Source organism: Oncorhynchus mykiss, chromosome 15 (genome assembly GCF_057628025.1).
Source record: "Oncorhynchus mykiss isolate SJ-2025 chromosome 15, ASM5762802v1, whole genome shotgun sequence".
NCBI lineage: Eukaryota > Metazoa > Chordata > Actinopteri > Salmoniformes > Salmonidae > Oncorhynchus > Oncorhynchus mykiss.
The window spans coordinates 26,703,521-26,730,207 of NC_143036.1; the positions used below are offsets into that span (position 1 = coordinate 26,703,521).

The 26,687-nt window shown below is 41.7% G+C and overlaps 1 protein-coding gene across 2 annotated transcripts; it reads right to left on the minus strand.

The window, feature by feature from the left end:
• Positions 1-1,587: 1,587 nt before the first annotated feature.
• cdh19 (cadherin 19, type 2) lies at positions 1,588-25,653 on the minus strand. 2 transcript variants are annotated; one of them, XM_090199699.1, is made up of 13 exons: positions 25,435-25,645; positions 19,249-19,643; positions 18,854-19,148; positions 17,517-17,636; positions 15,855-16,022; positions 12,146-12,333; positions 11,250-11,503; positions 9,481-9,617; positions 8,971-9,092; positions 8,593-8,710; positions 7,446-7,697; positions 7,216-7,268; positions 1,588-5,946 (listed from the first exon to the last, which is right to left on the minus strand). In XM_090199699.1, exons 2-12 carry the CDS (start codon positions 19,483-19,485, stop codon positions 7,255-7,257), a joined length of 1,905 nt encoding a protein of 634 aa, XP_090055825.1. In that variant the 5' UTR covers positions 19,486-19,643; positions 25,435-25,645; the 3' UTR covers positions 1,588-5,946; positions 7,216-7,254. The 2 variants fall into 2 exon arrangements, with proteins under 2 accessions (XP_090055825.1, XP_021418515.1); XM_021562840.3 differs by lacking the exon at positions 7,216-7,268 and having other exon boundaries at positions 25,435-25,653.
• Positions 25,654-26,687: the final 1,034 nt, after the last annotated feature.

Genomic DNA, 26,687 nt, shown 5'->3' on the forward strand with positions numbered 1-26,687 from the left:
TGTACACATCACAGACAAACTGAAATTGTCCACCCACACAGACCGTGTGGTGAAGGCGCAGTAGCGCCTCTTCACCCTCAAGAGGCTGAAGAAATGTGGCTTGTCACCTAGAACCCTCACAAACTTTTACAGATGCACTATTGAGCGCATCCTGTTTGGTTGTATTAACACCTGGTACGGCAGCTGCACCACCCATAACCGCAAGGCTCTCCAGAGGGTGGTGCGGTCTGCACAATGCATCATCGGGGGCAAACTACCTGCCCTACGGGGCACCTACAGCACCCGTAGTCACAGGAAGGCCAACAACCACCCGAGCCACTGTCTGTTCACCCCGTTGCAATCCAGAAGGCGAGGTCAGTACAGGTGCATCAAAGCTGGGACCGAGAGACTGAAAAACACCTTCTCAAGGCCAACAGACTGTTAAACAGCCATCACTAACACAGAGAGGCTGCTGCCTCCATACAGACTTGAAATCATTGGCCACTAATAAAAAATCATTGGCCACTAATAAATGGATCACTAGTCACTTTAATAATGCCACTTTAATCATGTTTACATATCTTGAATTACTCATCTCATATGTATATACTGTATTTTATACCATCTATTGCATCTTGCCTATGCCGCTCTGTCATTGCTCATCCATGTCTGTACATGTATATATTCTTATTCCATTCCTTTACTTAGATTTGTGTGTATTAGGTAGTTGTTGTGGAATTGTTAAATTACATTTGAGATATTGCTGCACTATCGGAACTACTGTAGAAGCACAAGCATTTCGCTAGATTCGCAATAACATCTGCTAACCATCTGTATGTAACCAATAACATTTGATTTGATTAGATTTTTTGAGATGAATATAAACAATCACAACTTTTAAGAGGGCCTTCTCTATCCTGCCCTCTTGCCACAACAAAGGTTTGATTTCAAAATTCCATTGCATCATCTGGAGCGAAACAGCTCCTGTGAGTTCCACATTGACCTTCTTAGACAGAAAACCGTCCAATTAGTTGATGAGGAGGTGGTGGGAGAGAGAGACCTTATCACCTGGATATTGCCTTGAACTAACCGTTACTGCAGCATTCACCCACACAACAGCTCCTAGCAGCAATGTTTTACTCCGAACTAAAGAAAGTGACAGTTTCCGTATTTCACATGAATTTGAATTGAATCCCTCAAGCATATATCAGAACCTCAGGCTTCAATAGGGCACTCGCAGATGTTTTACTTTCTCCTTGAGACATTGTGTCCATCTTTTCATTGCTTTTTTCCCCTTTTACTTTACCACTTACGGTGTATACATGTTGTCTAAAGGGTGTAGTGAAGTTTGCTGTCTGTCTGTCCTCTGAGTTGATGACAGGGCAGTGATGAGGCGCTGGATGACTCACCAAAAAGCACAGAGAACTATTACATATGCCGTGTGTGCATGTCTCACATTTCTGATGGGGACTAGCTTGATCTCACCCTTCTCAAGGGAGGAATGTAGGGGTGACGCCTCTGAATAGAAGTGAATACTCATATTTCTGAATAGATATTTAAACAAACGTTTAAAGGCTGTATTGAAGTTTGCAAAGTAAAACTACCATATTTGTTTAAGGCTGTTTTATAGTTGTAAATTCATAATACAGAACACAAGTGCACAGCTTGTAATTCGTAGAACAATACAAAGGTAATGAAAGGTAGTGTTTACCTGTATATTATAACGTACACAGAAAATTCTCAAGCATTAACAGAAAACAAAATGAACATTGAGCGTGTCGAGTCTGTGGACCCATAGGGACACCACAACAGTGTTAAATTAAAACACTGCTTATTGTAAAGTCTTGTTCAAATATTTCCCAGAGTACCTTTCATGTAAATCCTAGAGTTACCACCCATGACTGTACTTGTTACCGACATAGACATGGTCATTGCATTCATCCATCTGCACACCTATCGACATCACCAAGTGAGATCCTACGTGAATATGTCATCATGAAAAAAATATGTATTTAATAAGGCCTTATTTTGAGGGTGTATTCGACCCTAATACAGTGGTCGGAACATCACTTTGATCCAAAACCACTGCCATAATTATCGTATTTCCCAGCAGTTAGATTTTTGAGGAAATGTTTATTTTGCATTGATTTATCAATCGTATGCTACACAAAATAAATAACCTACATTTTTCTAAACTGATCCAATCAGACAGATTTTTTGCACCCGTTACTGAACTGTTTGTTTCAGTTTAAAAGCGTTAGATAGTCTCCTCAAAACGTTTGTAACACTGTTAGTCATTTTGAATGCAGGTTGCAAATGGCTAAAAAGTCCAACTGTTGGATCGCTTAACTCTGGCTGGATTTCAATAGGACTTAACACATCACTTTGCAAGCCAGCATAATGTGACTTGCAGGTAGGGTTGGAAAATTCTAGCAACTTTCCAGAAATGTCCATTTTTTCCAGGCGTCCTTTCCTGAAAACGGAAGCTGGAAATTTGAAGTCCTTCAACCAAAGGGATCATGCAGTTTGTATGTGGCTGCTATGAAAGGGAACTACGCTCGAGTGTGATCAGGGGTGTATTCATTCCGCCGATTCTGTTGGAAAATTTTCATAAACGGAAGCAAACGAAAAGAAACAGGGATGAACATACCAGAATTTGTCCAATAGACACTATTGTTTGCAACTGATGGCTAACGATTACACCCTAAATCAGCTAGATGCAGGCAAGAGTGTGCAACACAGTATTGAACGCGTCAATGTCTGTCACCTTGATTACTCAAATATCTCTCGACCTGTGCATCTACCTAGTAAACGTTAATTCATAGGCTAGGTTGTAGCAACCTCATGGGTATAAGGAAATGTCAAGTATCATGTAGTGGCCTAAACCAGGGTTTCCCTAACTCAGTCCTGGTGCCTCCACTGGGTGCACATTTTGGTTTATGCCCTAGCACTACACAGATGATTCAAATAATCAAAGCTTGATGATGAGCTGGTTATTTTAATCAGCTGTGTAGTACTTGGGTCAGGGGCCTCAGCACCGAGTTTGGGAAACCTTTGTCTAAAACTATCAATGTTACATTGAGCTGGGTGAAAGGAATATCATCCAATTTGCTGCAATAGAAATAAGGCCATGATCATAAAAAATATAATGGTCCTCATCTTAAACTGCACCGACTGCCACTGGAACTGGAGTGCAATTATACACTTAGAACTAAAGGTACAAAGGATGACCTTACAGCAGCGCTTCCCAAACTCTGTCCTCGGGACCTACACAGCCGATTCAAATGATCACTTGATGGTTAGTTGATTATTTTAAATCAGCTGTGTAGTGCTAAGCCAAAAACAAAAACATGCACCCCTTGGGGTCCCGAGGACTGAGTTTGGGAAAATCTAATCAAATGTTATTTGTCACATGCGCCGAATACAACAGGTGTAGACCTAACCGTGAAATGCTTACTTACAAGCCCCTTAACCAACACTGCGGCCTTCCGAGTGGTGCAGTGGTCTAAGGCCCTGCATCGCAGTGCTAGCTGTGCCACTAGAGATCCTGGTTTGAGTCCAGGCTCTGTTGCAGCCAGGCCGCAACCGGGAGACACATTGGGCGGGGCACAATTGGCCCAGCGTTGTCCAGGTTAGGGGAGGGTTTGGCCGGCAAGGATGTCCTTGTCCTGTTTCGCTCTAGTGACTCCTGTGGCGGGCCAGGCGCATGCACGCTGAAACAGTCGCCATGTGTACAGTGTTTCCTCAGACACATTGGTGTGGCTGGCTTCCAGGTTAAGTGGGCATTATATCAAAAAGCAGTGTGGCTTGGTTGGGTCGTGTTTTGGAGGACGCACGGCTCTTGACCTTTGCCTCTCTTGTGTCCGTATGGGACTTGGAGTGATAAGACAAGACTGTAACTACCAATTGGATACCACGAAATGGGAAGAAAAAGGGGTAAATGTATTTTATTCTATTTTTTTTTAAACAGTTCAAGAAATAGAGTTGATAAAATATTTACTAAATAAACTCAAGTAAAAAAAGTTTTTAAAAAAGGAACACAATAAACTAACAATAACAAGGCTATATACAGGGGCTACCGATACTGAGTTCTGCCTTACAGGGTACAAACTCGATGTCTGTGGGTTTTCGCTCCTCCCTTGTACTTGATGAATTAAGGTCACTAATTAGTAAGGAACTCCCCACACTTGGTTGTGTAGGGCTTTATTGAGAGGAAAAAAGAAAAACCTGCAGACACTAGGCTCTCCATGGAATGAGTTTGACACTCTTGAACTACAGTGACAACCTTTTATGAGTGTGTAATGCAATGGCCTGGAACTCATGGTTTACAGGCCACATTAGGTATGCAAGTCACATTATGTTGGCTTGCAAAGTGTGTGTAATTCCTATTGGAATCCAGCCAGTGTGGGGATATCCAACTGTTGCATTTTCTTGTCACCCTCAAAATGGATTAAGAATAACTGGTTGGGAAAAACTAAGCCATGACACTCCCTAGGGGTGCAATAAGCCCAAGTAACATATTGGATTAGTTTAGAAAATGTTTGTGGTTTCATATTTGAGTAGCATAAGATTAATTAATTAATCAATCAATCAATGTACATCCACAAACAGATATTGAAACAAACAATATGATAATGATGGCCGTGGTTTTGGTTTAAAGCGATGTGTAGGACTTTCAGGCACTTGTATTAGGGTGAAACTCTCAAAATAAGGCCTTATGATATATGTATGCTATTGTGTTCAAGATAACTTTTTATAACATATTTGCATAGGATGTCACTTGGATGCCTATAGGACCAAAAATGGATGAATACAACAACCATGTCTCTGTCACTAACAAATACAGTCATGGGTGGTAACTATACAATTTACTCGAAAGACAAGGCACCCTGGGAAATATTGGAATAAGGATTTACACTAAGCAGTGTGTTATTTTAACACTGTTCCACAGACTGACCACTTTAAGTGTTGATGTAACACTCTCAGTGTTCATTTGGTTTTTCTCACACTGGAGAATTGGCTGTGTAGCTACAGGTCCTATCTAATTCATCTGCCAAGAAAGTTCTGGCATGTGTCAAGAAACTTATGATGCGCTTATGACACTGTCATGAAGGTTCAAATACTAGAATGTGTTACCCATCTTTAGAACTAATGCAGAATGAGGTCACGTATAGAAAGTTATGTTGATTTAAATACTGTTAAAAAAATATCAAGAAACTGCCTGTTCAACAAAAACATATAACTGTCATAACACTGATAATATTTATTACAGCTAGCTCCACTGTTTTCAACCATACGGGGGAAGAAAACAGGAACTTATTTGTCTCTTCCATCAGGATGTCAAAATTGAGTTCAGGGATGTGCTGTACTATTATATATGTTATTACGTTAAATTAATTAAATAAAAAAATGTAAAACCAATGTTAGCCGTTCAGAAGGTTGTCTCCTCTTCCGCTCCCCCATGCCAGAGAGTCAGTCTGACAAGGCGTGATCCGGGGTCCCGGGGACATTGGTCAGCATCCACAAAGTCCCATGACTCTAGGGAGCTAATGGACCCCGTGGGCGACCCTGTGCCCTCGAAGGCGTAGGTCTTCAGGCAGTCAAATGGCGGCACGTAGGGGTCCTGATCTGCTTCATTTAGCCTGTCCATGATGAACTGTTTAAAGACATCGTCCTCGGGGCCGATGAGGAGGGAGTGGCGGAGAGACATCGACATTCTGATACTGGCTGCCACCTCCTCTCTGCGGAGCTTCCTGTCCCTCCTGCGGGGGTGGGGACGAAGGGGGACAGCAGGCTGACAGAATCCCCCCAGGTCACCCCCTCCTCCGCCTCCTATTTCTCCGTAGTGCAGCACCTTCTCTGAGACCCCCTTAGGCAGCTCCAGCTCCTTCTCCTTCTCCGCTCTCCCCAGCCCCTCCAGCTGTTTCCTCCGGTGTCTCCTCAGCATCAGCATTACAATGCCCAGCACTGGAGACACAAACCAACAGGAGATGATTGTGTGCTTTAAACACACATGCTGGCAAAATCCAAACAGGTCTGGATTAAGTATGTGCACTCTTTAATGACAAGTAATAGGGCGGGCATTGATTTTTTCTATTATTTGGGGTTAATGTGAAATTCTTTAGGGGAAACATTGAGAGGAAACAATTGAGAAAATTAGATACAGATGTAGGATCTTAATTATTTTGTTGCTGAGATCTTCCAGGAAATGCAAAGTTGTAGAGTATTTTAGTTTTAAAAATGCTTCTAAAGTTTGCAGTTTCCACTTGAAAATGTCAGACTTGATTTCCCTAATGAAAAATGCATCAACCCCTGCAACAATCTCCATTAAAGGTAGTAATATGACGTAGACGCAGAGGGTTGACAGCATAGTGGGTTAATTTCCGCAACAACTACGAGCATTGAAGTGCGATGCTCAACTTCTCAGCTGTTTTAGTGGCCTGGCTACCATGCTTTAAACAGCATAAAGCGAACTCTGTGTGAGAGCGAAGTATTGCATGTCGCTCATCTCAATAACTGTGGTGCTGCTCGTGGCATCTTCATTTCGCTGAGTCTACCTTTTGTTATAATCCACATAATAATTAAAATATCCTGTTGCTGCAGGATTATTTCCTGCTGTAGCAAACTGGTTCACATTAAGATCCTACATCTGTGCCATCATTTCTGCCAATACTGTAAAATAATATTTGATCTGAAGTCATCATTCATATTTAGCCTCATACAGTATCCAAATAAATACATTCTTTAGTGTGCTTTTAAGCCTAAGGGAACTAGCGATAGCGGTAGTGGAGTAACCTAGTACAACCATCCGGATGTCTCGCAAGCAAGTACTGGAGAGCTAGTAGCGGAGTGCTTATTGAGGCTAGTATTGGAGTGCTTTTTGTATTGTTTTCATGGGGTATTGCACTCATGTGAGGGGATGTTAGCCCAGTAAGCATAGCTATCAATATTTAATGTGATGGGCATAAGGATTACCCAAAGCAACAGAGGTCATTATAAAGCTCTACACTATTGCAAACCCATCAATGTCCCATGAAGCATTGGTATTGATGCATTGCCACAAATAAGCACATTACTAGCTGAAAAGGGACACCATTATTTTTGCTTTGCTAAGCATTTAGAAGTTTTACATTTGTGTTAAGGGCACACCAGTGAGTTTGAGTAAATTATGACTGTTATTAATGAGAGTGGGATAAGTTTCAGAGATATCCAACTATATAGCCACACACTACATACTTGCCCAGTCGATTTGAAGTGGAATTGCACTAGATCACACTAACACAACCAGTCTGTTGAAAAAGAGTCACGTGTAACTTGTAGATCTGAAACAGTTTATTTGAATCAGGATATGTTTCCATATAAACACATTCAAAGAACCTCATATCAGATCCAAAGCATTTTAATGCAATAACGCATAAAAGAGAAAATACCAGATATGCCCATTCCAAGAGTACAGTGTCACTGACCTGTGAGTGTTGCCAGGCAGACCAGGAAGCCAAGCAGGGTCTGTAGGCTGACCCCAATAGAGATGGCCAGGGCCTCCACCCCGCCTGTGGGGCAGTGTCCGGCGGGCTGACAGCTGCACACGCTGATGGTCAGGGTACTGGTACTGGAGAGGGCTGGGGAGCCACTGTCCGCCACCACCATGGGCAGCAGGTAGTGGGCACGGTCCCTACGGGTGAATGAGCTCCGCCGTGCCAGGATGCTAGCACTGTTGTCTGTGATGGATGGGAAGGTTTTATTTGAGGAGCGAACCTGATCTTAAAGCTTAAAACCTCTACAGGATCGGTGGGTCCCCCACGGGACTGTTGTGCTGACGTAGGCTAATGTGATTAGCATGAGGTTGTAAGTAACAAGATAATTTCCCAGGACATAGACATATCTGATATTGGCAGAAAGCTTAAATTCTTGTTAATCTAACTGCAATGTCTAATTTACAGTAGCTGTTACAGTGAAAGAATACCATGCTATTGTTTGAGGAGAGTGCACAGTTATGAACTTGGAAATGTGTTAATAAACCAATTAGGCACATTTGGACAGTCTTGAACAGAAATGCAATGATTCATTGGATCAGTCTAAAACTTTGCCCATATGCCGCTGCCATCTATTGGCCAAAATCTAAATAACACCTGGGCTGGAATAATACAATATGGCCTTTCTCTTGCATTTCAAAGAGAAATGGTACCAAAAAAATACAAAAGAACTCATGTTTTTTTCTTTCTATTATCTTTTACCAGATCTAATGTGTTATATTCTCCTACATTAATTTAACATTTACACAAACTTCAAAGTGTTTCATTACAAATGGCACCAAGAAAATGCATATCCTTGCTCCTGGTCCTGAGCTACAGGCAGTTAGATTTGGGTATGTCATTTTGGCAAAACAATTAAAAATTAAGGGTCCCATAGATATGTATGGTGTCCATTTTAGGACAGCATCACAGGTCTATGAAAGTTGCTTTAGACATGTGATGATGTCCTAATATGGACACCGTAAAAATATAAGCTTGTCTATCTTTTCTTTCAGTGCATAGCTACACAGATGCTTAAGTGATGCCGGATTGTGTTCATAAATAGTTTGAATAACAGTTATAGGATCTATCTGTACTTGACCTTGGTTGTCCCTGATTGTGAAATTAGGGTTGATGTTCTTGTCAGGGACCATGGAGAAGTAGAAGTGGTGTCCCTCCACAGGGTCGTCCAGATCCACAGCGTTGATCAGCTGGATGAGCTTACAAGACACACAGACATAGCTGTCAGACCATGGTTCTGACTGACAGTGACTCTCAATGAGCATCGGAAAATACAAAATAGCATTGATAGTCCTACCTAGGGAATATCCCAACATTTATCTACGACAGTCAATACAAGGTAACTGACAAACTAACTGAGATAGCCTCAGCATTGTCCTCTCCGGGATACAGCCTATAACCTGTACAGAAGGCAAATGTTGCATTATTCTCAGTTAAACTAGTGAGGGGTCCATCCTACCTCTCCTGACTGTGTGCCCTCACAGATATATGGCTGGTACTCTCTGGCAAGCATTGGCGCATTGTCGTTTATGTCCAGCACTTTGATGAACACCACCACAGATGAGGATAGATGGTTCTGCTCTGCAGTTGTCAAGATAGACATTTGTTGGAGTCCGTTGGACACATGTATCATAAATGCTTTGGAAAAGCTCTGTCACAAAGGCAGTTTAACGTGATAAATTTTACTGTAATAGTCACATCTCCTTGAATTACAACGGTGGCTCAAATCATCACTCAATCCCAAAGCAGAAGGGATATTGGACAAAATGAAAGCTATAAAAACAGTTTAGAGCATTTCCTGGAGAGTTGAATATTGTACATCCTTTGAGGCTAGTTGAAGATGGTTCAGTGTACCTGTAAGCTATTGCCAGTCATAGTGCATGTTTGCCATCATAGTGGATTGATGTGCTTTTCTCTGTATTATCAATACCTTATTGTATTTTGTATGAACGAGAGAAATTCTCCTTACTTGTTTCCTTGGCATTTATGGTTAGATTGTGCCAGGCTGCTTCCTCACGGTCCAAAGGTTTCGCAACAGTTACAGTCCCATTGTTTGGGTCTATTTTGAAAGCTTTTGTGATATCACTGCTTTTGTCAATGGAATATCTGCAAGAGAAATCACCAGGACACACAGTTAGCAAGCAATGCAAAGCGCTGGTTTCTCATAGCTGAGCAGACAAAGCACAGCGATTCCACCGAGAGATCCTTTGAGGAAACTGTTCATTTTTCTGTTTCCACCTACACAAATTCAACGGGCTCGAACAAAGCCCGGTATGACAGAACAGCAATACAACAAAACAGTATGAAGAATTGTCGAGAATGACATTGTCAGGTGAATGTTTCTCAGAATGCTGTATATCTGAATAAAATACCATTCCAAAACATCTGAGTAAAATCAGATAGTGTTTTTTTTTCCAACTTGCCTTCCTGTGAAGGCCTCCAATAGAAGCTACAGCATACTGTGAGTGATATGCAGCACCTGCCACTCTTTAACACTGCTGGGCTACAGGCAACAGCACTGTCTCCGCAGCAACGTGCCCCACTTGCAAATGACTCTAAATCTGAATTCCATATGCCACCTCATACGGCGCTTTATTACATTTCTAGCGTCCTCTGCGAGTCACTTTGTGATAATACCACAGCAATAGATAGAAAAGCCTGTGAGGTATGAAGAATAGCCATGATTTATTCAACAGGCCTCATTTCCTGCTAAAGTAATATGAGGTAAATATGACCATGTACGGGCTATCCACTAAAATCAAGGGTAAAAACAAATAAAATGCAGTCAGTAAGCACATTTCCATCCACAGTCGTACCGTATAAAAAAAATGATCACAGTTGTAAAGGAAACAGGAAGGTGTCAGTATAATTTCAGAAATGTCGACAATTTTTTAGTTTGTCATGTTGTGATATTTTGGTGTCTGTAAAGTGAATTATGCGACAAATTGCGTAGGAAACGATTTCTTGCGCAATTGTTGATATAATAACCGTCATATCAAGGTTCATTTGCAGTCATGCGATACTATGTTATGTGGTCCTCAGACTACGACTTAAAAAAGCATCTACTGTTTATTAGGCTACAGATGAAATAAGTTATAATGAACTTCACAGGTTGGTGATGTTCCTTTGCTATAAATATTGAGGGTCTTATTAATTTGTATGATGATTGGTGCTTAGCTACCAATTAACAAATAAGAAAGATCTTGCTCTTATCCATCTCATCCAGTGGATGCTGCTGAGGGGAGGACTGCTCATAATAATGGCTGGAACAGAGCAAATGGAATGGCATCCAACACATGGAAACCATGTATTTGATACCATTCCACTAATTCCGCTCCAGCCATTACCACGACCCTGTCCTCCCCAATTAAGGTGCCACCAACATCCTGTGATCAAATCATATAACCTAACCTGTCAAGTTTATCTGTGAACAGTTGTCTGCCATTAATTGCAATAGTTTGTCTGACAGTCCTTGATAGAGTGGAAAATGCAAATGTGCTACTTTTTTATGCTGATTTGATTATATTTGCATGAAAATATGTCGCAAATTGGATTAAAACCTAGCCAGTGATACTACTAGAATTATAATCATTGTTTTACTCCATTTAGGCATCTGTCTACATGTGAACAGCTTAGACTTCTAACTTAGCAGTGCTAAGTGCAACCTATGGCTGGGGTTAGGAGGCGGGACATCTGTCCAGGTTATCTCCTATTTGACAGTCATGGAGGTCACTTTACCTGATTGGGTTGTTGATTGCATCAGTGTCTCTGGCGCTAACGGTACCAACCACGGTCCCCGCCACCATATTTTCCAGAACCTTCCACTCATAATCGGGTGCCATGAAGATAGGGGGCTCATCCACGTCCTCGACGACGATCTTTAGGGTCGTCCTGTCCTGAAACTCGTTGTAGCTCAGAAAGCGGGTGTCTATGTGATCGTTGACAGCCTTCGCAGACATTACGAACCGTCGCTTGCTCTCATAGTCCAGAGGCTAAAAAAGTAAAAAAAATCAATAACAGCTCTTTGTAGCTAAGCTCTTACTGGAAGGCACTTTTTGGTATGGAACAACTAAAAATACCTCTTTTGTTGATCGATTTTCCAGCAGTGTGATACAGTATGCCACTTTAGATTAATTGGCCAAAGTATTATAAAGACATAACCATTTCACAAACCCTGAAAACCAGCACCCTGTCTTCTTTGAAGTCCCATTTCCCCCAATTCTATCAGATTGGACGAGGAAAATGCATCATTCAAAGTCATTGAGCCACCAGCTGTGGTCTTGCACTTAACTGATGCAGTATTTAGATTGACAGTCAATGATGAGCCAATGATTTTAATAACAAGCCGATTTCAGCCCCATTCAATTCCCCTGTGTCTTGAATGGAATAAACAGCGTATCGAGAAGAACACAAAGTCTACTGTAAATGACTTGCACAATAGAGGAAAAGGCCATTCAAAGACATAACTAACCTAAAAATACGTTTCTATAACCATAGACAATATGAAAAACAAATAGCATAAAGAAGTCAAAAGATGTAAGTACGGTGTCCATATTAGGCCAGCATCACAAGGATGTAACACTTTGCATTGGTGGCTAAAGTACAGTAAAGTACAGTGTTTTAACTATCTTCACCTTGGCCAGGAGGACCACTCCTTCCTGTGTGACTGGATCCGTTTGGATTTTGAAGGTGGCGCTCTCCTCCAGGTCCTCTAGACTGTAGTTCATCCTGGCGTTGATGCCCACATCACCATCGTCTGCCATGATCCTGCCCACGGTTGTGCCCACCGCAGCAGACTCCAGAACAGCAAAGGTGTAAAGGTCTAGAGAAACAAGAGCCCAAGGAGAGTGCAAGGAAATCGATGAATGGATACATCTGTTCAATTGATTCTGCTGCTACAGACAGATACAGTGTGTTGGATAAGGAACATTTGTGAAAACATATAACTTTTCACATTTTCAAATGCCTGCAAGAAAGTAATAAGGACTGTCCTTTTGCATATTGTATACAACGTTCCTAGGCGTTTCCTGTGCGGCTGAAGAAGTGTGGCGATTAAGTTGTGAATAGCCAGTGAAGGGTGTCTGTAGTAGCGTGGAAAATTATAAACAGAAATCATTAGCGGTCTGTAGGAACCGATTGTGGTGAGGCATAGATAAGTCATGACAGGTGATGGGTCTACATAATCCTGGCCCAACTCTAATGATAAGAAAATGTGATTGTGTCTTTAAGTGAGTCTATTTGGATGACTGTCACAAGTTGTGGACGCTCAACAGACTACCCAAAACAAAAACAACAAACGACTACTCTCTGATAATGACTTTCAAAGGTTCCAAACCACCTTACACGTATTGGTCAGTCTGTGAGATATAAACTCAGCAAAAAAAGAAACGTCCCTTTTTCAGGACCCTGGCTTTCAAAGATAATTCGTAAAAATCCAAATAACTTCACAGATCTTCATTGAAACAGATGTAAACACTGTTTCCCATGCTTGTTCAATGAACCATAAGAAATTAATGAACATGCACCTATGGAAGGTCGTTAAGACACTAACAGCTTACAGACGGTAGGCAATTAAGGTCACAGTTATGAAAATGTAGGACACGAGAGAGGCCTTTCTACTGACTCTGAAAAACACCAACACCAAGATGGCAAAAACAACTGCCTGAGTTACACCAGGAACGCACAATACTTTCATTAGTGCTCAGGCTGTCCACAATAGGCTGAGAGAGTCTGGACTGAAGGATTGTAGGCCTGTTGTAAGGCAGGTCCTCACCAGACATCCCCGGCACCAACGTCGCCTATGGGCACAAACCCACCGTCGCTGGACCAGACAGGACTGGCAAAAAGTGCTCTTCTCTGACGAGTCACGGTTTTGTCTCACCAGGGGTGATGGTCAGATTCGCTTTTATCATCAAAGGAATGAGCCTTACAGCGAGGCCTGTACTCTGAAGCGGGATCGATTTGGAGGTGAAGGGTCCGTCATGGTCTGGGGCGGTGTGTCACAGCATCATCGAACTGAACTTGTTGTCATTGCAGGCAATCTTAATGCTGTATGTTACAGGGAAGACATCCTCCTCCCTCATGTGGGACCATTTCTGCAGGCTCATCCTGACATGACCCTCCAGCTTGACAATGCCACCAGCCATACTGCTCGTTCTGTGCAGGATTTCCTGCAAGACAGGAATGTGATTGTTCTGCCATGGTGGCAGGGTAGCCTAGTGGTTAGAGCGTTGGACTAGTAACCGGAAGGTTGCAAGTTCAAATCCCCGAGCTGACAAGGTACAAATCTGTCATTCTGCCCCTGAACAGGCACTGTTCCTAGGCCGTCGTTGAAAATAAGAATTTATTCTTAACTGAGTTAAATAAAGGTTAAAAAAAATACAAATAAAAATGGCCAGCGAGGAGCCCGGATCTCAATCCCATAGAGCACGCCTGGGACCTTTTGAATCAGAGGGTGAGGGCTAGGGCCATTCCCCCCAGAAATGTCCAGGAACTTGCAGGTGCCTTGGTGGAGGAGTGGGGTAACATCTCACAGCAAGAACTGGCAAATCTGGTGCAGTCTATGAGGAGGAGATGCACTGCAGTACTTAATGCAGCTGAAGGCCAAATCAGACACTGACTATTACTTTGATTTTGACCCACCCTTTGTTCAGGAACACATTATTCCATGTCCGTTAGTCACATGTCTGTGGAACTTGTTCAGTTTATGTCTCAGTTATTGAGTCTTGTTATGTTCATACAAATATTTACACATGTTAATCTAGGGTAGGTGGGACGCCAGCGGCCAACATCCAGTGAAATTGCAGAGCGCGAAATTCAAAAATACTAAATTCAAATATTTAACATTCTTGAAAATATGTGTTGTACATCAAAATAAAGTTTAACTTCTTGTTAATCCAGCCGCCGTGTCAGATTTCAAAAAGGTTTTACGGCGAAAGCAAACCATGTGATTATCTGAGGACAGCGCCCTGCATACAAACACATGAAAATCATCTTTCAACCAGGTAGGTGCGACACAAAAGTCAGAAATAGCGATATAAAAATATGCCTTACCTTTGATGATCTTCTTCTGTTGGCACTCCAAAATGTCCCAGTTACATCACAAATGGTCCTTTTGTTCGATAATGTCCTTCTTTATATTCATAAAATCTCAGTTTAGTTGGCGCGCTTCAGTCAATAATCCACCCATTTTCCCTCCATCAAAATGCATACAAAATGAATCCCAAACGTTACTAATACACTTTTCCAAACAAGTCAAACAACATTTATAATCAAACCTTAGGTATCGTAATTTGCAAATAAACGATAAAATTTAAGACAGAGAATCGTTAGTGTCTTTACCGGAGAAAAATACCAAAGAACGCGCTTTCTTCCACGCGCTTGGAAACACTACAGCCAAAAAGGGAGCCACCTAGAAAAACTAACATTTCTGGGTCATTTTTCCAAAAAACATCCTGAAACTAGTGGAAGCCCTAGGAACTGCAATCTGGGAGGAATTGGCCTTATAATTAAAGTAATAACAATTGAAAAAAGTGGTAAGCTGAAATTGTTTTGGGGGGGACGGTTTGTCCTCGGGGTTTCGCCTGCCATATCAGTTCTGTTATACGCACAGACATTATTTTAACAGTTTTAGAAACGTTGGGAGTGTTTTCTATCCAAATCTATTTGCATATCCTAGCTTCTGGGCCTCAGTAACGGGCCGTTTACTTTGAGCACGCTTTTCATCCGGATGTCAAAATACTGGCCCCTACCCCAGAGAGGTTAATAAGTTTGCTGAAAATAAACACAGTTGACAGTGAGAGGACGTTTCTTTTTTTGCTGAGTTTATGTCATAAACTTGTAAGAAACTATTTGAAGCATACTGCATCTCAAATAGCATAAGTAGATTTAGAAAAAAAAGAACGTCGTACTTTGTTAAAAGTGCTGTCCCTGTTTTCCCATTTGAGAGAAATTGATTTCTTCCCTTGGCATTCATTTAGAGAGGTTTATCTCAGAGGAAGCCAGGTTTGTTTCCAAAGGTCATGACAAATGTCCTTTCATGTGTGAATGATTAAATTCATCCAGCGGGCTCACAAACAGACACACACACACGAGCGCAGCCGCGCCACACACACACACACACACACGCACTCGCGGGCACACACGTTCGCTCAGAATATACATCTGCTTGTGTGTTTAAACTGCAGTTTACAACAAGAAGTAAGAGCAGAATACAACTGTGTCATGCAAACTAAAGAGGCTGAAAATACTCATACTCCTTTCCTCTTTTGTGATGTGAATCAGCATGTGCGAGAGGATTGGAAGTGGCACATTGACTCTGTGGAAGTGACTGATGTGACTCACTGTGCTGGAAGGTGGGTCCGTTGTCATTGACGTCCGTGAGGCTGATGGTGACAGTGGTGGAAGCAGAGTAACCACCGCTCAGTCCCAGCATATCCTTCACCTGCACCACCACCAGATACTGGTCCCTAGCCTCCCTGTCCATGTTGGCCATCGAGGTCATGATGATGCCTGAGGGTGGGGGAGGGAGAGGAGAGAGAGAGAGGGGTAGGAAGGTGGAGACAGAGAGGGGGGAGGCGGGTGAAGAGAGAGATACCACCCAGAGAGAGAGGGGTGAATACACACAAATCTTTCTTATGTAAATCAAGTACTTGCTCTTTAAAGATGTTGAACATGACATATTTTGTATTCATGGACCCATGTGAATGTCTCTATAGTATACACTACATTAGTAGTCTAGCTAAATAAAGGTTAAATAAAACCTATAAAAAATACATGGCCAAATGTATGTGGACACATGCAACATCTCATTCTAAAATCATGGGCATTAATATGGAGTTGCTGCCCCCCCCCCCTTGCTGCTATAACAACCTCCACTTTTCTGGGAAGGCTTTCCACTATATGTTGGAAAATTGCTGCGGGGACTTGCTTCCATTCAGCCAAAAGAGCATTAAAGAGGTCAGGCACTGATGTTGGGCGATTAGGCCTGGCTCGCAGTTGGCGATCCAATTCATCCCAAAAGGTGTTCGATGGGGTTGAGGTCCGGGCTCTGTGCAGACCAGTCAAGTTCTTCCACACCAATCTCGACAAACATTTCTGTATGGACCTTCGCTTTGTATAAAGGTTGGTCATTGTCATGCTTAAACTGTAAATGGCCTACCCCAAACTTTTGCCACAAAGTTGGAAGCACAGAATCATCTAGAATGTCATTGTATGCTGTAGCATTAAGTTTTCCCTTTACTGGACCTAAGGAGCCTGAACCATGAGAAACAGCCCCAGACAATTATTCCTCATCCACCAAACTTTACAGTTGGTACTCTGCATTCGGGCAGGTAGCACTCTCCTGGCATCTGTCAAACCCAATTCATCGTCGGACTGCCCGATGGTGAAGCGTGATTCATCACTCCAGAGAACGCATTTCCACTACTCCAGAGTCCAATGGCGGCACGCTTTACACCCCTCCAGCCGACGCTTGGCATTGGTGATTAAGGCTTGTGTGCAACTGATCGGTCATGGAAACCCATTTTTTTAAGCTCCCGACAAACAGATATTTTGCTGACATTGCTTCCAGAGGGAGTTTGGAACTCGGTAATGAGTGTTGCAACCGAGGACAGATGATTTTTACGCGCTATGCACTTTAGCACAAGGTTGGTCATGTTCTGTAAGCTTGTGTGGACTACCACTTTGCGGCTGAGCTGTTTTGCTCCTAGACGTTTCCACTTCACAATAACAGCACTTACATTTGACCAGGGAATCTCTAGCAGGGCATTCATTTGACGAACGGACTTGTTGGTAAGGTGGCATCCTATGAATGTGTCATGTTGAATGTCACTGAGCTCTTCAGTACATGCCATTCTACTGCCAATGTTTGTCTATGGAGAATGCATGGCTGTGTGCTCAATATTATACACCTGTCAGCTATGTGGTTTAAATAGCCCAATCCACTAATTTGAAGGGGTGTCCACATACTTTTTGCCTTGTAGTTTATCTATCTCTCAACTATACCTGTCTTGGGCTCCACAGAGAAGTAGGGCTCCCCCTGTAGGATGGAGTAGATGAGCTTGGCATTGTTTCCGAACAGGGGATCGTCAGCATCTGTAGCTGTCACCTGGGCCACGATAGTCCCTGTGGAGTGGGAGAGGATCACACAGGCAGGTTTGGCTCAGGCTACAGCCTCCCAGCCACCCTCCAGCAGCCAACTGGGAAATAAAGTGATTATGCCACGTTCCCACAGGGTCTGTCTGGCTCAGGGGTGCAGAGGGAGGCGGTGGGCAAAGGAGGGATGGGATAAGGCTGGGTGCCCAACGCTCACCGTGGCCTTTCACTAGACACTGAGGCTGGGCAGGTGTGCGTGACAACCTCTCCACCCTCCACCGTGACATCTCTCTTTCTCTTTGTCTCTCGCTCCCTATCGTTCTCTCTCCTCGTTTCTCTCCCTCCACCACTCTGTCACTATCTTTCTCTGTCCCTCTCTTTCAGTCTGCATGTCTATATCTGTTTCTTCTAGCGACCACTCTCTCTTTCTCTCTTGCTCTCTCTCTCTATTAGCCGGGGTATTACTTTCTGTATCTCTCATTCACTATGACCACCTCTGTTTGTGTCTCCACCTTTTCTTTTTCCCTCTCATTCTCTCTCTCTCTTCTACTCTTTCTCTCTCTCTCTCTCTATCCAAGTCCAATGCATTATGATTTATTACAAGAAAGATATTACTCTGAAAAGGCAGATTACATATAAATTGAAATGGTTATGCTTGCGCTATGAAATGGCACTAGTAATGATAACATTATTTACATAAGAATAAATCATATGAGGGATTCAGAGGTACGATACACAAACCAATACTTTCAACTTCCTGAAAGGGCGACTGACGACAGACATATAGCCTTTATATTATTTTATCATTTCAAATGAGATGAAACAATTAATTTATTTCAAATGCTCTTCAAGGTACATTTCAAACCTGTATGAAATCCCCTGGACCATGTGAGGGACTCACAAATCACAACTCCAGGTGCTAAGCAAAATACATTCATACGGGAAATGTACTTGTTTTAATTTCAAATGCTCTTCAAGGTACAGGTGCAGGTAACATTTAAAACCTGCATAAAATCCCCTCTGCCATTTGACTTGAGGGACTTAATCGTAACTTTATGTGCTCGGTAAAATTCACAAGATCCCTCAACTAAGATTTTTCATCAACCGTATGCGTAATTTAAATGTAATTGACTGTGTCACTGCCCATACTAGGACAGTCTCAGGAGGAGTTATTTCAAACTTCTGCTGGGACTGAGGCTGTCCTAATATGGACCTGTAGTTTCCGCATACTGATGTGTCAAACATACCCATGGGACACATCTCAGGGATGCTGGAGACATAGGGCTCGTTCTGGAACTGGGGGATGTTGTCGTTGATGTCTTGGACCTTGATGATGAACTCTGACTGGGGCTCCACGGGTTCGTTGGACTTCCGAGCAAGGGCATGAGCCTGCAGGAGGTAGAAGGCCTTCTCTTCGCGGTCCAGCTTCTGCAATGTACGGATCTCTCCTGAATATTCATTAATCTCAAACATCTCCCCTGCACCTTCCCCCGACAGTATATACTTGATAGAGAAATCCCCTCTGTCGTAGTCTGATTTTAGCTGAGGGAAAGGAGAAAAGAAAACAAATCTACTGAGAATTGAGTCAAAAGCCATTGACTGCTATAATGTAGGACATTTTCATTTAGGGGAGAACTGGTACCTGGCCAATCACGCTTGGAGTGGGGTCCTCCTCTGGGACAAAAATCTGTTTCCAGATCCAGCCTCGTCTGAGTCTCTGGTGTAGAGCTGTGGTGGGAGACCCCTGGCCAAGCTGGTGGTCGGGCTCCAGACTGTGTGGAGCTCTCGCCTCACTCAACATGCAGCATGATGTCAAGGACAGGATAATAACTAAGTCCAGCAGACAAGGACACCGCATTGTGATAGTCCGCTGATCCATTTTCTGAGCCTCTCCCCGTGGTTAGCGCACAGAGGTACAGATGTCACTGGTTCATTAAAAAGGTTCCTCTGAGCATCAGAGAGACACAGTGATATGGCGAGGACCTCAGAGAGGTGGCTGGCCACCCTGCTGTTGGCCTGTTGCTGTAGACAGTCATTCTGTTGTGGAAGGGACAAGGGTGGTTGGAATGGATGACTTGTTGAACTTGTTTCATAAGATGAATATTCCAACATATTCACAAGATTTTGTAATGATTTATCAAAATGGAGATGATGGGAGAATTAATTCTGGTCAAAGCAATTTGACCACATTGAGAGATGGAATCCTCATCTGAACAATACACAACCTAGATCAATTTTTAATAAGAAGAGAAGCAAGTCATCTTTCATATTTGATTGTTGTTTATCTAGCTGACAAGATGAAAGAGTATTTTTTACCAGGCTTTGACACAAATCTAAATACCAGCCCTGGCCTCTATCAACCCCTTGTCAAACACTGCATTTAGAGGCATGAAAATACATTTTAAACAGCTATTATTGACAAGCGCAGCTTCAACAGAGATATCCAAGAAAAGTTTGTGTGTTTCTGCTTCTTGGAAGGATGGTCTAATGCTGGGATTTTGACTTGAACACTTGTGAGGATAAAAAGCCTCCTCTGTTTTATGAGGAAACAAGGCCATGTATTGTATGCCATGGGCGAGCAGTAGGACCCAAACATCATTCCTTCAGCATGATACAGCTCTCTGCAGCTGACTAATCAATAATTGGTCAGACATGGACAATAGAGACACGTGTGCCTGGAAAGAGCATAAAATGTCCTCTGAAAATAAATAAAATTTGATTTGATTTGAAATGTGGAGCTTCGGTCAAGTCTAGGACATCGCAGGATGACTACATGTCTAATAGTAGTTCCGGAAGGGGGAGTTTAGGGAATGTAGAGACCCGGCTACAGGCCTGGTCAATATTAACAATGGAAACAAAGAGACATGAACTGTAGTCCATGTTTTACTTATCTTATATTAATAAAATGTAAAACGTTTTGTACACAAAAACTGAACTGACAATTCTAGAGCATTTTAGTGGTTTTCTGTTTGAGCTGATAAATCAAGTTGTTTTTTTTAATAAACTTTTTGACAGTGCCATCATGGCAACCATGCAATATATCTGCTGGTCGCTTCTGCCATTGACAGAGAAACCAATATGAAGCCCTTTGCATTGGTATAGTAACCAATAGTGATACTCCACCAACAGCTGGTGTCTCTGTCATTATAATGGCTTGTTTCTATTTTAGTGTCTTGCTAATCTACCGTTTCCCTCAGATTGTCTTCATGCTGTTCCCAATATAAATCTTGTCTCATAGAGATCAGGTGTGTAACTGAGTCAAATAGTTGCTGTCTGACTATTCTCTCCTGATGCAAACATTGCCCCACGATTCCTTTTGTGTCTCCTGTTCAGAGAAACTCTTCAAATTATTTTGTGGTGAGAATGGCTTAAAGGCTCAGTGCAGTCAAACATGTGATTTTCATGTGTTATATATATATATATCCACATCTTGGGGGTTGGAATAATACTGTGAAATTGTGAAAATGATGATAATGCCATTTTAGTGTAAGAGCTGAAAATCCTGCATGACATTTCAGCCTGTTTTGTTGGGATGGAGTTTTGGCCTGCCTGGAGAAATTAACAGGCAGTAATTTCATTACAAAAAAGCTCTCATAATCTGGTCTCAGAATTAGACGTTCATACATTTTTCTCAAACGTCAAATTTCGAAGTTGTTCCAAATGTCTGAAGTGTTTGGTTACTGTGTCTGAAGTGTTTGGTTACTCTGTATCGGTTTAAGTTTAGGCATTAACTCAAAATTCTTAAGGTTAGGTATTAACTCCAAAGGGTTAAGGTAAGGGTTAAGGTTTGGTATAGGCTTACAACTAAAATATCTAAAACAACTTACTATCATTGGATTCAAACATGCAACCTTTGGAACCAGATGCGTACCAGCATCTGCCATCCCCATCCACAACACAATAGCAAAACCAAAGCCTATTGGTAAAAGAGCTCACTGTTGCCCCTGGTGGCTGGTTTTCGCGTTTCCATGTCCTTAGACATGGATAGACGTCGAATACTGACTTTTATGATGGGTGACCTGCCTGATGAATTAATACACCAGTAAAGAAGAAGAAGAAAAATGTGTTCTAAACCTCTGCCAATAACAGCTCGTTTTCTGTTTTCCCCTGCCCACTCAGACCACTCCCAAACAGTCCTAGCAAAATTCTAGCTTGAGAAATTGCTCTGTGCTAAGAAGCTATTTTTGTTCATTTTAAACCATTTTAAGAATCACCGTAGGACACTTAATTGTTACCCAGAAATGATTTGATATTGAGATTTTTTTTTTAAAAGTCTGCATTGGACCTTGAATTCAAGATATGAAATAGTAGTTTCATCAAAATGTCATCACCATCAGCGAAATGCTTCTAGTAGTTTAACATTTTGTATGTTTCTGTACATTCAGAAATATAGGCTAGTCAACGTCACCAGAGATAATGCTGTGTGCAACAATATTAAATAACACAATCATTCTGTCTGCATTTTGAAATAAGTAGTGGTCGCTGTAGTAGCCATGGAAGTAGTCTGACTGCCTAATGGTCCTATTTAATCTTGTGAAAGTATTTACTGTCAAGCTCCATACATTACAATGTGATGGTAAAAATCTATTACCATTGCCCAATTTCTTTTTGAAATTCAATTTGGTCGCACAATGTGAGTGAAAGTGTATATGTTTGTGTGTAAGTGCGTCTTTAACTGGGCATATTCATATCAGCGCGAGCCTCGCGGAAGGAAATTCCAATTAGTGGCCAGTGAATCGTAAAGTAATGATGGGCCTTCATAGGGCTGCCAAGCAGGCTAACTGAACGCTGATGGCCAGAACTAGAAAACAGCCTCCGACGTTACTGAGGCAACTCCCAGTGGTTTAACATCTCCCAACTAGGTACGCCAATAAATATCAGTGCCAGATAAGTCACACACCACCGTGACTGGCTGACACACTGCCCAACAGATCTAGAGATAGCTGGCTAGCAAGATGCAATAGAAGATGGTGCATAGACTAGACAGAAAAACAGCACCCATGCTTTCATACAAAGGCTCATAAAAATATGGTGCTATAGGCAGGTCTTTCACTGAAGTCTGTCCTAACTCATAAGTGCTGTGTCGTTTGTTTAGAAATACCTAATGCCATGACAACAGACTGATATGAATACGCCAGGTTTCCTACCAATCCATATTGTATGCTAATATTTCTATGCATGTCCATTAGCAATTCTTTTTTGCAATAGCTTTTTTCCCATTGTAATTCAACTGAAATGGCATCTGGCTCATCAACCAGGAGCGGCAGGGTAGCCTAGTGGTTAGAGCGTTGGACCAGTAACTGGAAGGTTCAATTCCCCGAGCTGACAAATCTGTTGTTCTGCCCCTGAAAAGGCAGTTAACCCACTTGGCTGTCATTGAAAATAAGAATTTGTTCTTAACTGACTTGCCTAGTTAAATAAAGGATACAAAAAAAAGTAATTAAACATTTAATAAAGTAGTACAATGAATGCATGGATGGCACATTGAAAAATGGTGTGGATGGTGGTGGATGACTTATTCTAGAATCTGTCAAAAATGCAAATTGCGCTGGGGTGTTGATCTGAGCAACCCCAGAAAGTGGTCTGTTTTCCATTCGCTGCACAATTTGAATGTATTTTTGACGTATAGGATCACTGCGTGTAGAACTTTCCGGCTGGCAGACCTTTTTTTCTGCAGCAAGCAGGAACATGTACACATCTCCACTAGTCACATTATTTTCCTATATGTGATCTCATTGAGATATTTACATTCTCCACATCACGCTTCACATTCTGTTAAACTACCTACCTGCCATTTCTCAGAACTGGCTGCATTAAACATGTGTGCAATGTGCCATAAGGCCCGTATGTGTAACACAAGGTAGTCTAAGTAGACAAAGAAGTTATAACAGAGTAACGTCAGTGTAATAAGACATGTAATAACAATGTAACACTCCAGTAAGGGTATGTCCATCACAGAGTAAATGTGTTGTCCGTGTGCAGAGCATGCTGTACTTTCATCCTTGGCATGCAATCAGTGGAACAAAGTAACAGTACAACAATTGTGTAACTAGTCAATTTCAGAAAAGTTGTATGCCTATAGATAGCCAGCCTGCTGAATGATCCCCCTTTTATTTCCAGCAGACAGATAGAATGGTTGATCTCCCTGTGAAGAACCAAACCATCGTTGGATCACTTCACCAAAACTAAAATGCATTTTAATTGGTCATTGGGGAGCCCATGTTGGGACATGTTGTTTACTGTTCTGCTTCAGAAAGCAATGTCATCTACCTCTCCTAAATCAGGAACATGAATACTCCAAGCTGAACAAAAACAATGGCAGAATGTCACGCTACCATGTACTACTTAGTAGAAGTCTTACTGTATTTGCGTGTTGTTATGTTAGTCATTAGTGTCTACAATGTATCACTAACGTGGTAATTTTAGAGTGAAAAAAAGTTCATTGTTATCTTTTTTGAAGACATTCTTTGTACATTCACACTTTGATATTTCTATGTGTAAATTGTTTTGTCTCGTTGGTTTCATAAGCAATTAGAATAACGCATCTTAATGAAGAATGACAATGTACACTATAGAGTTCAACATGTTCCCGAGGAGTTCTTAATTAAGACCACAATATCACCAGTTTACATTGCAATTCTTCATTAACATACATTATACTGATTGATCATCTGTCTTATACAGGCAACTGTAATGATATGTGTTAACCAGTAGAGACAAAAGGGACTAACAGTTTGAGATGCATTGAGCAACAGTGAGGTCATTCTATAGATATGACATCTGGGTGTTTAACCCTTGGTCTTCAATGGTCATGCCCCTGTGGAAATCGAATTAACATAATGTAAAAAATCCCCATCAACCTTTGTCTGTTTAAACTAGAGATATTTTTTTTTTGCATGGGCTGCGTCTCAATCCACAGCATCTGCCGATATCACCCTTCCACATCTGTGGCAGAGCTAGAGCGGTGTTTGTCAGACCATGAGACCAAAATGTGGTCTTCTCGCGAAAACGCCTGTAGCATCCGAATGGTTTGGCCTACAAACTATCATGACAACTCTATTCTGACCACCCGAGTGAACGCTGAGATTCTCACAACCACGATGGTGTTCTCCGTTTCGCTCTAGGACGCCCACAAGACTCACAAGACTGAAGGTCCCGGTACCAGTTCAAATAATATATTGAAGTATATATGGAGATAGTTTAGTGCCTAAAATAAGGGGATAAATACATGTAAAAAAATGAATAATAATAGTTATCTGATCTTTCTTATATCTCTTAGATATAGGACAGAAACTTCCGAACAAACTTGCTTTAGATTGTTTGGGGGACTATCTGTTGTAGTGAATATCTTATTCAATGCGTTTCTATTGGCTAATAGCATTGATTCCAAATTCAATGTTTCATCCAATATTTTTTTTATATATGTTTTTTTATACCTTAAGTGGTCTCACAATACAAAATCAAATAGTTAAATGATCCTTGGAATGACCATCCCTTTACAGAAAGCCCATTCAATTGATTCATTTTTATAAAACTGTATTCATGCTTTTATTTCAAGATGTATAATGTTTAAGGCTTTATAGAGCATATGATATACTTGATGGGATATACTTAATAACGGCACATGAACAATGATGAAAGCATTTCTTCAAAAAAAGTTGGTCTGGTCCCAGTTTCACATAATCCAGCATCAATAGTCAGTTACATGTAATACCTACATGTTAAATTAAATAAACCATACCGACTTAGAATTGAATCATCTCTAGTAGATCTATGTCTGTACTCTTTATTAATTTCACATTCTGAAAGAAACATTAGCTACACCCACCTTCATGCGTGATTGTTCTCTCTTTAAGCCACTCTTCAACAGCTGCTACCAACAGAGATCATCATGGTGTGGAAGAAAACACACAGTCTGGTTAACTAAGGGCCCTGGTACTGCAGATACTGCTTTTCAGACCCAATAATAGTAGCAGCAAATGGACATGGTTCTCACAATGCGTAATCCCTTCCACTGACGACCTCCCCCTTTCTTCTTCTTCTTTTCTTCCCTTTTTCTCTCTTTCTCAAACTTCCCTTGAAAGAACAAACACTGGCACTATTGTCTGGGTGCACATCTGAACAGTGCTGAACACTCACGGCCTTCATTGCCATGCAAATAGCCCCAGCCTGGAGATACAACAGGATTTCTATCTTTCTACCCGGCTCTCGCTTGCTCTCCCCCCCTCTCTCTCTCCCTCTCTGTTTGCGAACAATCCAGCACTTATTAGAATCTTGCTTGTGTGGCAGGATGGCAATGAATCCAAGGAGACTATTTCTGCTAGTGATAAGAGGGTTCAGTCTGTTTTTGACATTTAAGCCCGAGGAGAAAGACGGAGAAAGCCCTCGACGTAGGCCTTGTCTTGATATTGACACGAGTTTTGAATTCATGTGTGTTTGGACGTGAATCCTCTGTGGACACTGTGGGACTACTGTGGAGAGTTCACACTACTCTAACTGTTGTGGACGAATGATTATCCCTAATGATAATGGTGCTCACTTCAATAACTGAAAGCTACTTTGCCCCTTAGGGCAAACGTAAATAACACTATGATAAAATATGTTTTACACAATACATTTTTTGCTCCCTGACCAATAAATTAGCACTGGCACTGAGGAGCAGGTTAGAAATCAGCTTGATGGAAACTATGCATGCAAAAGATATCTGTAGATTTGCTCTGAGGCAGAACTTTCTTTCTTGGCATGCACACTAACTTGACATGCTAACTAATCTTAAAGGTAAAAAAAAAAATACAAGAGTTGATACATCACGCGGTGAAATCATTTTGAATATTAAATAGCTCCCCATGTGTTTATGACTTAACTTTTATTATAGTAGCTGTAGCTCATTCCACCCTCTCCGCAAATACAAAGTTTGTGCCTATTTGTCATTTTCTGACCTTAGTTCTTTTATTATGTCTTTGTTTTAGTATGGTCAGGGTGTGAGTTGGGTGGGTTGTCTCTGTTAGTTTTTCTATGATTTGCTATTTCTGTGTTTGGCCTGGTATGGTTCTCAATCAGAGGCAGCTGTCAATCGTTGTC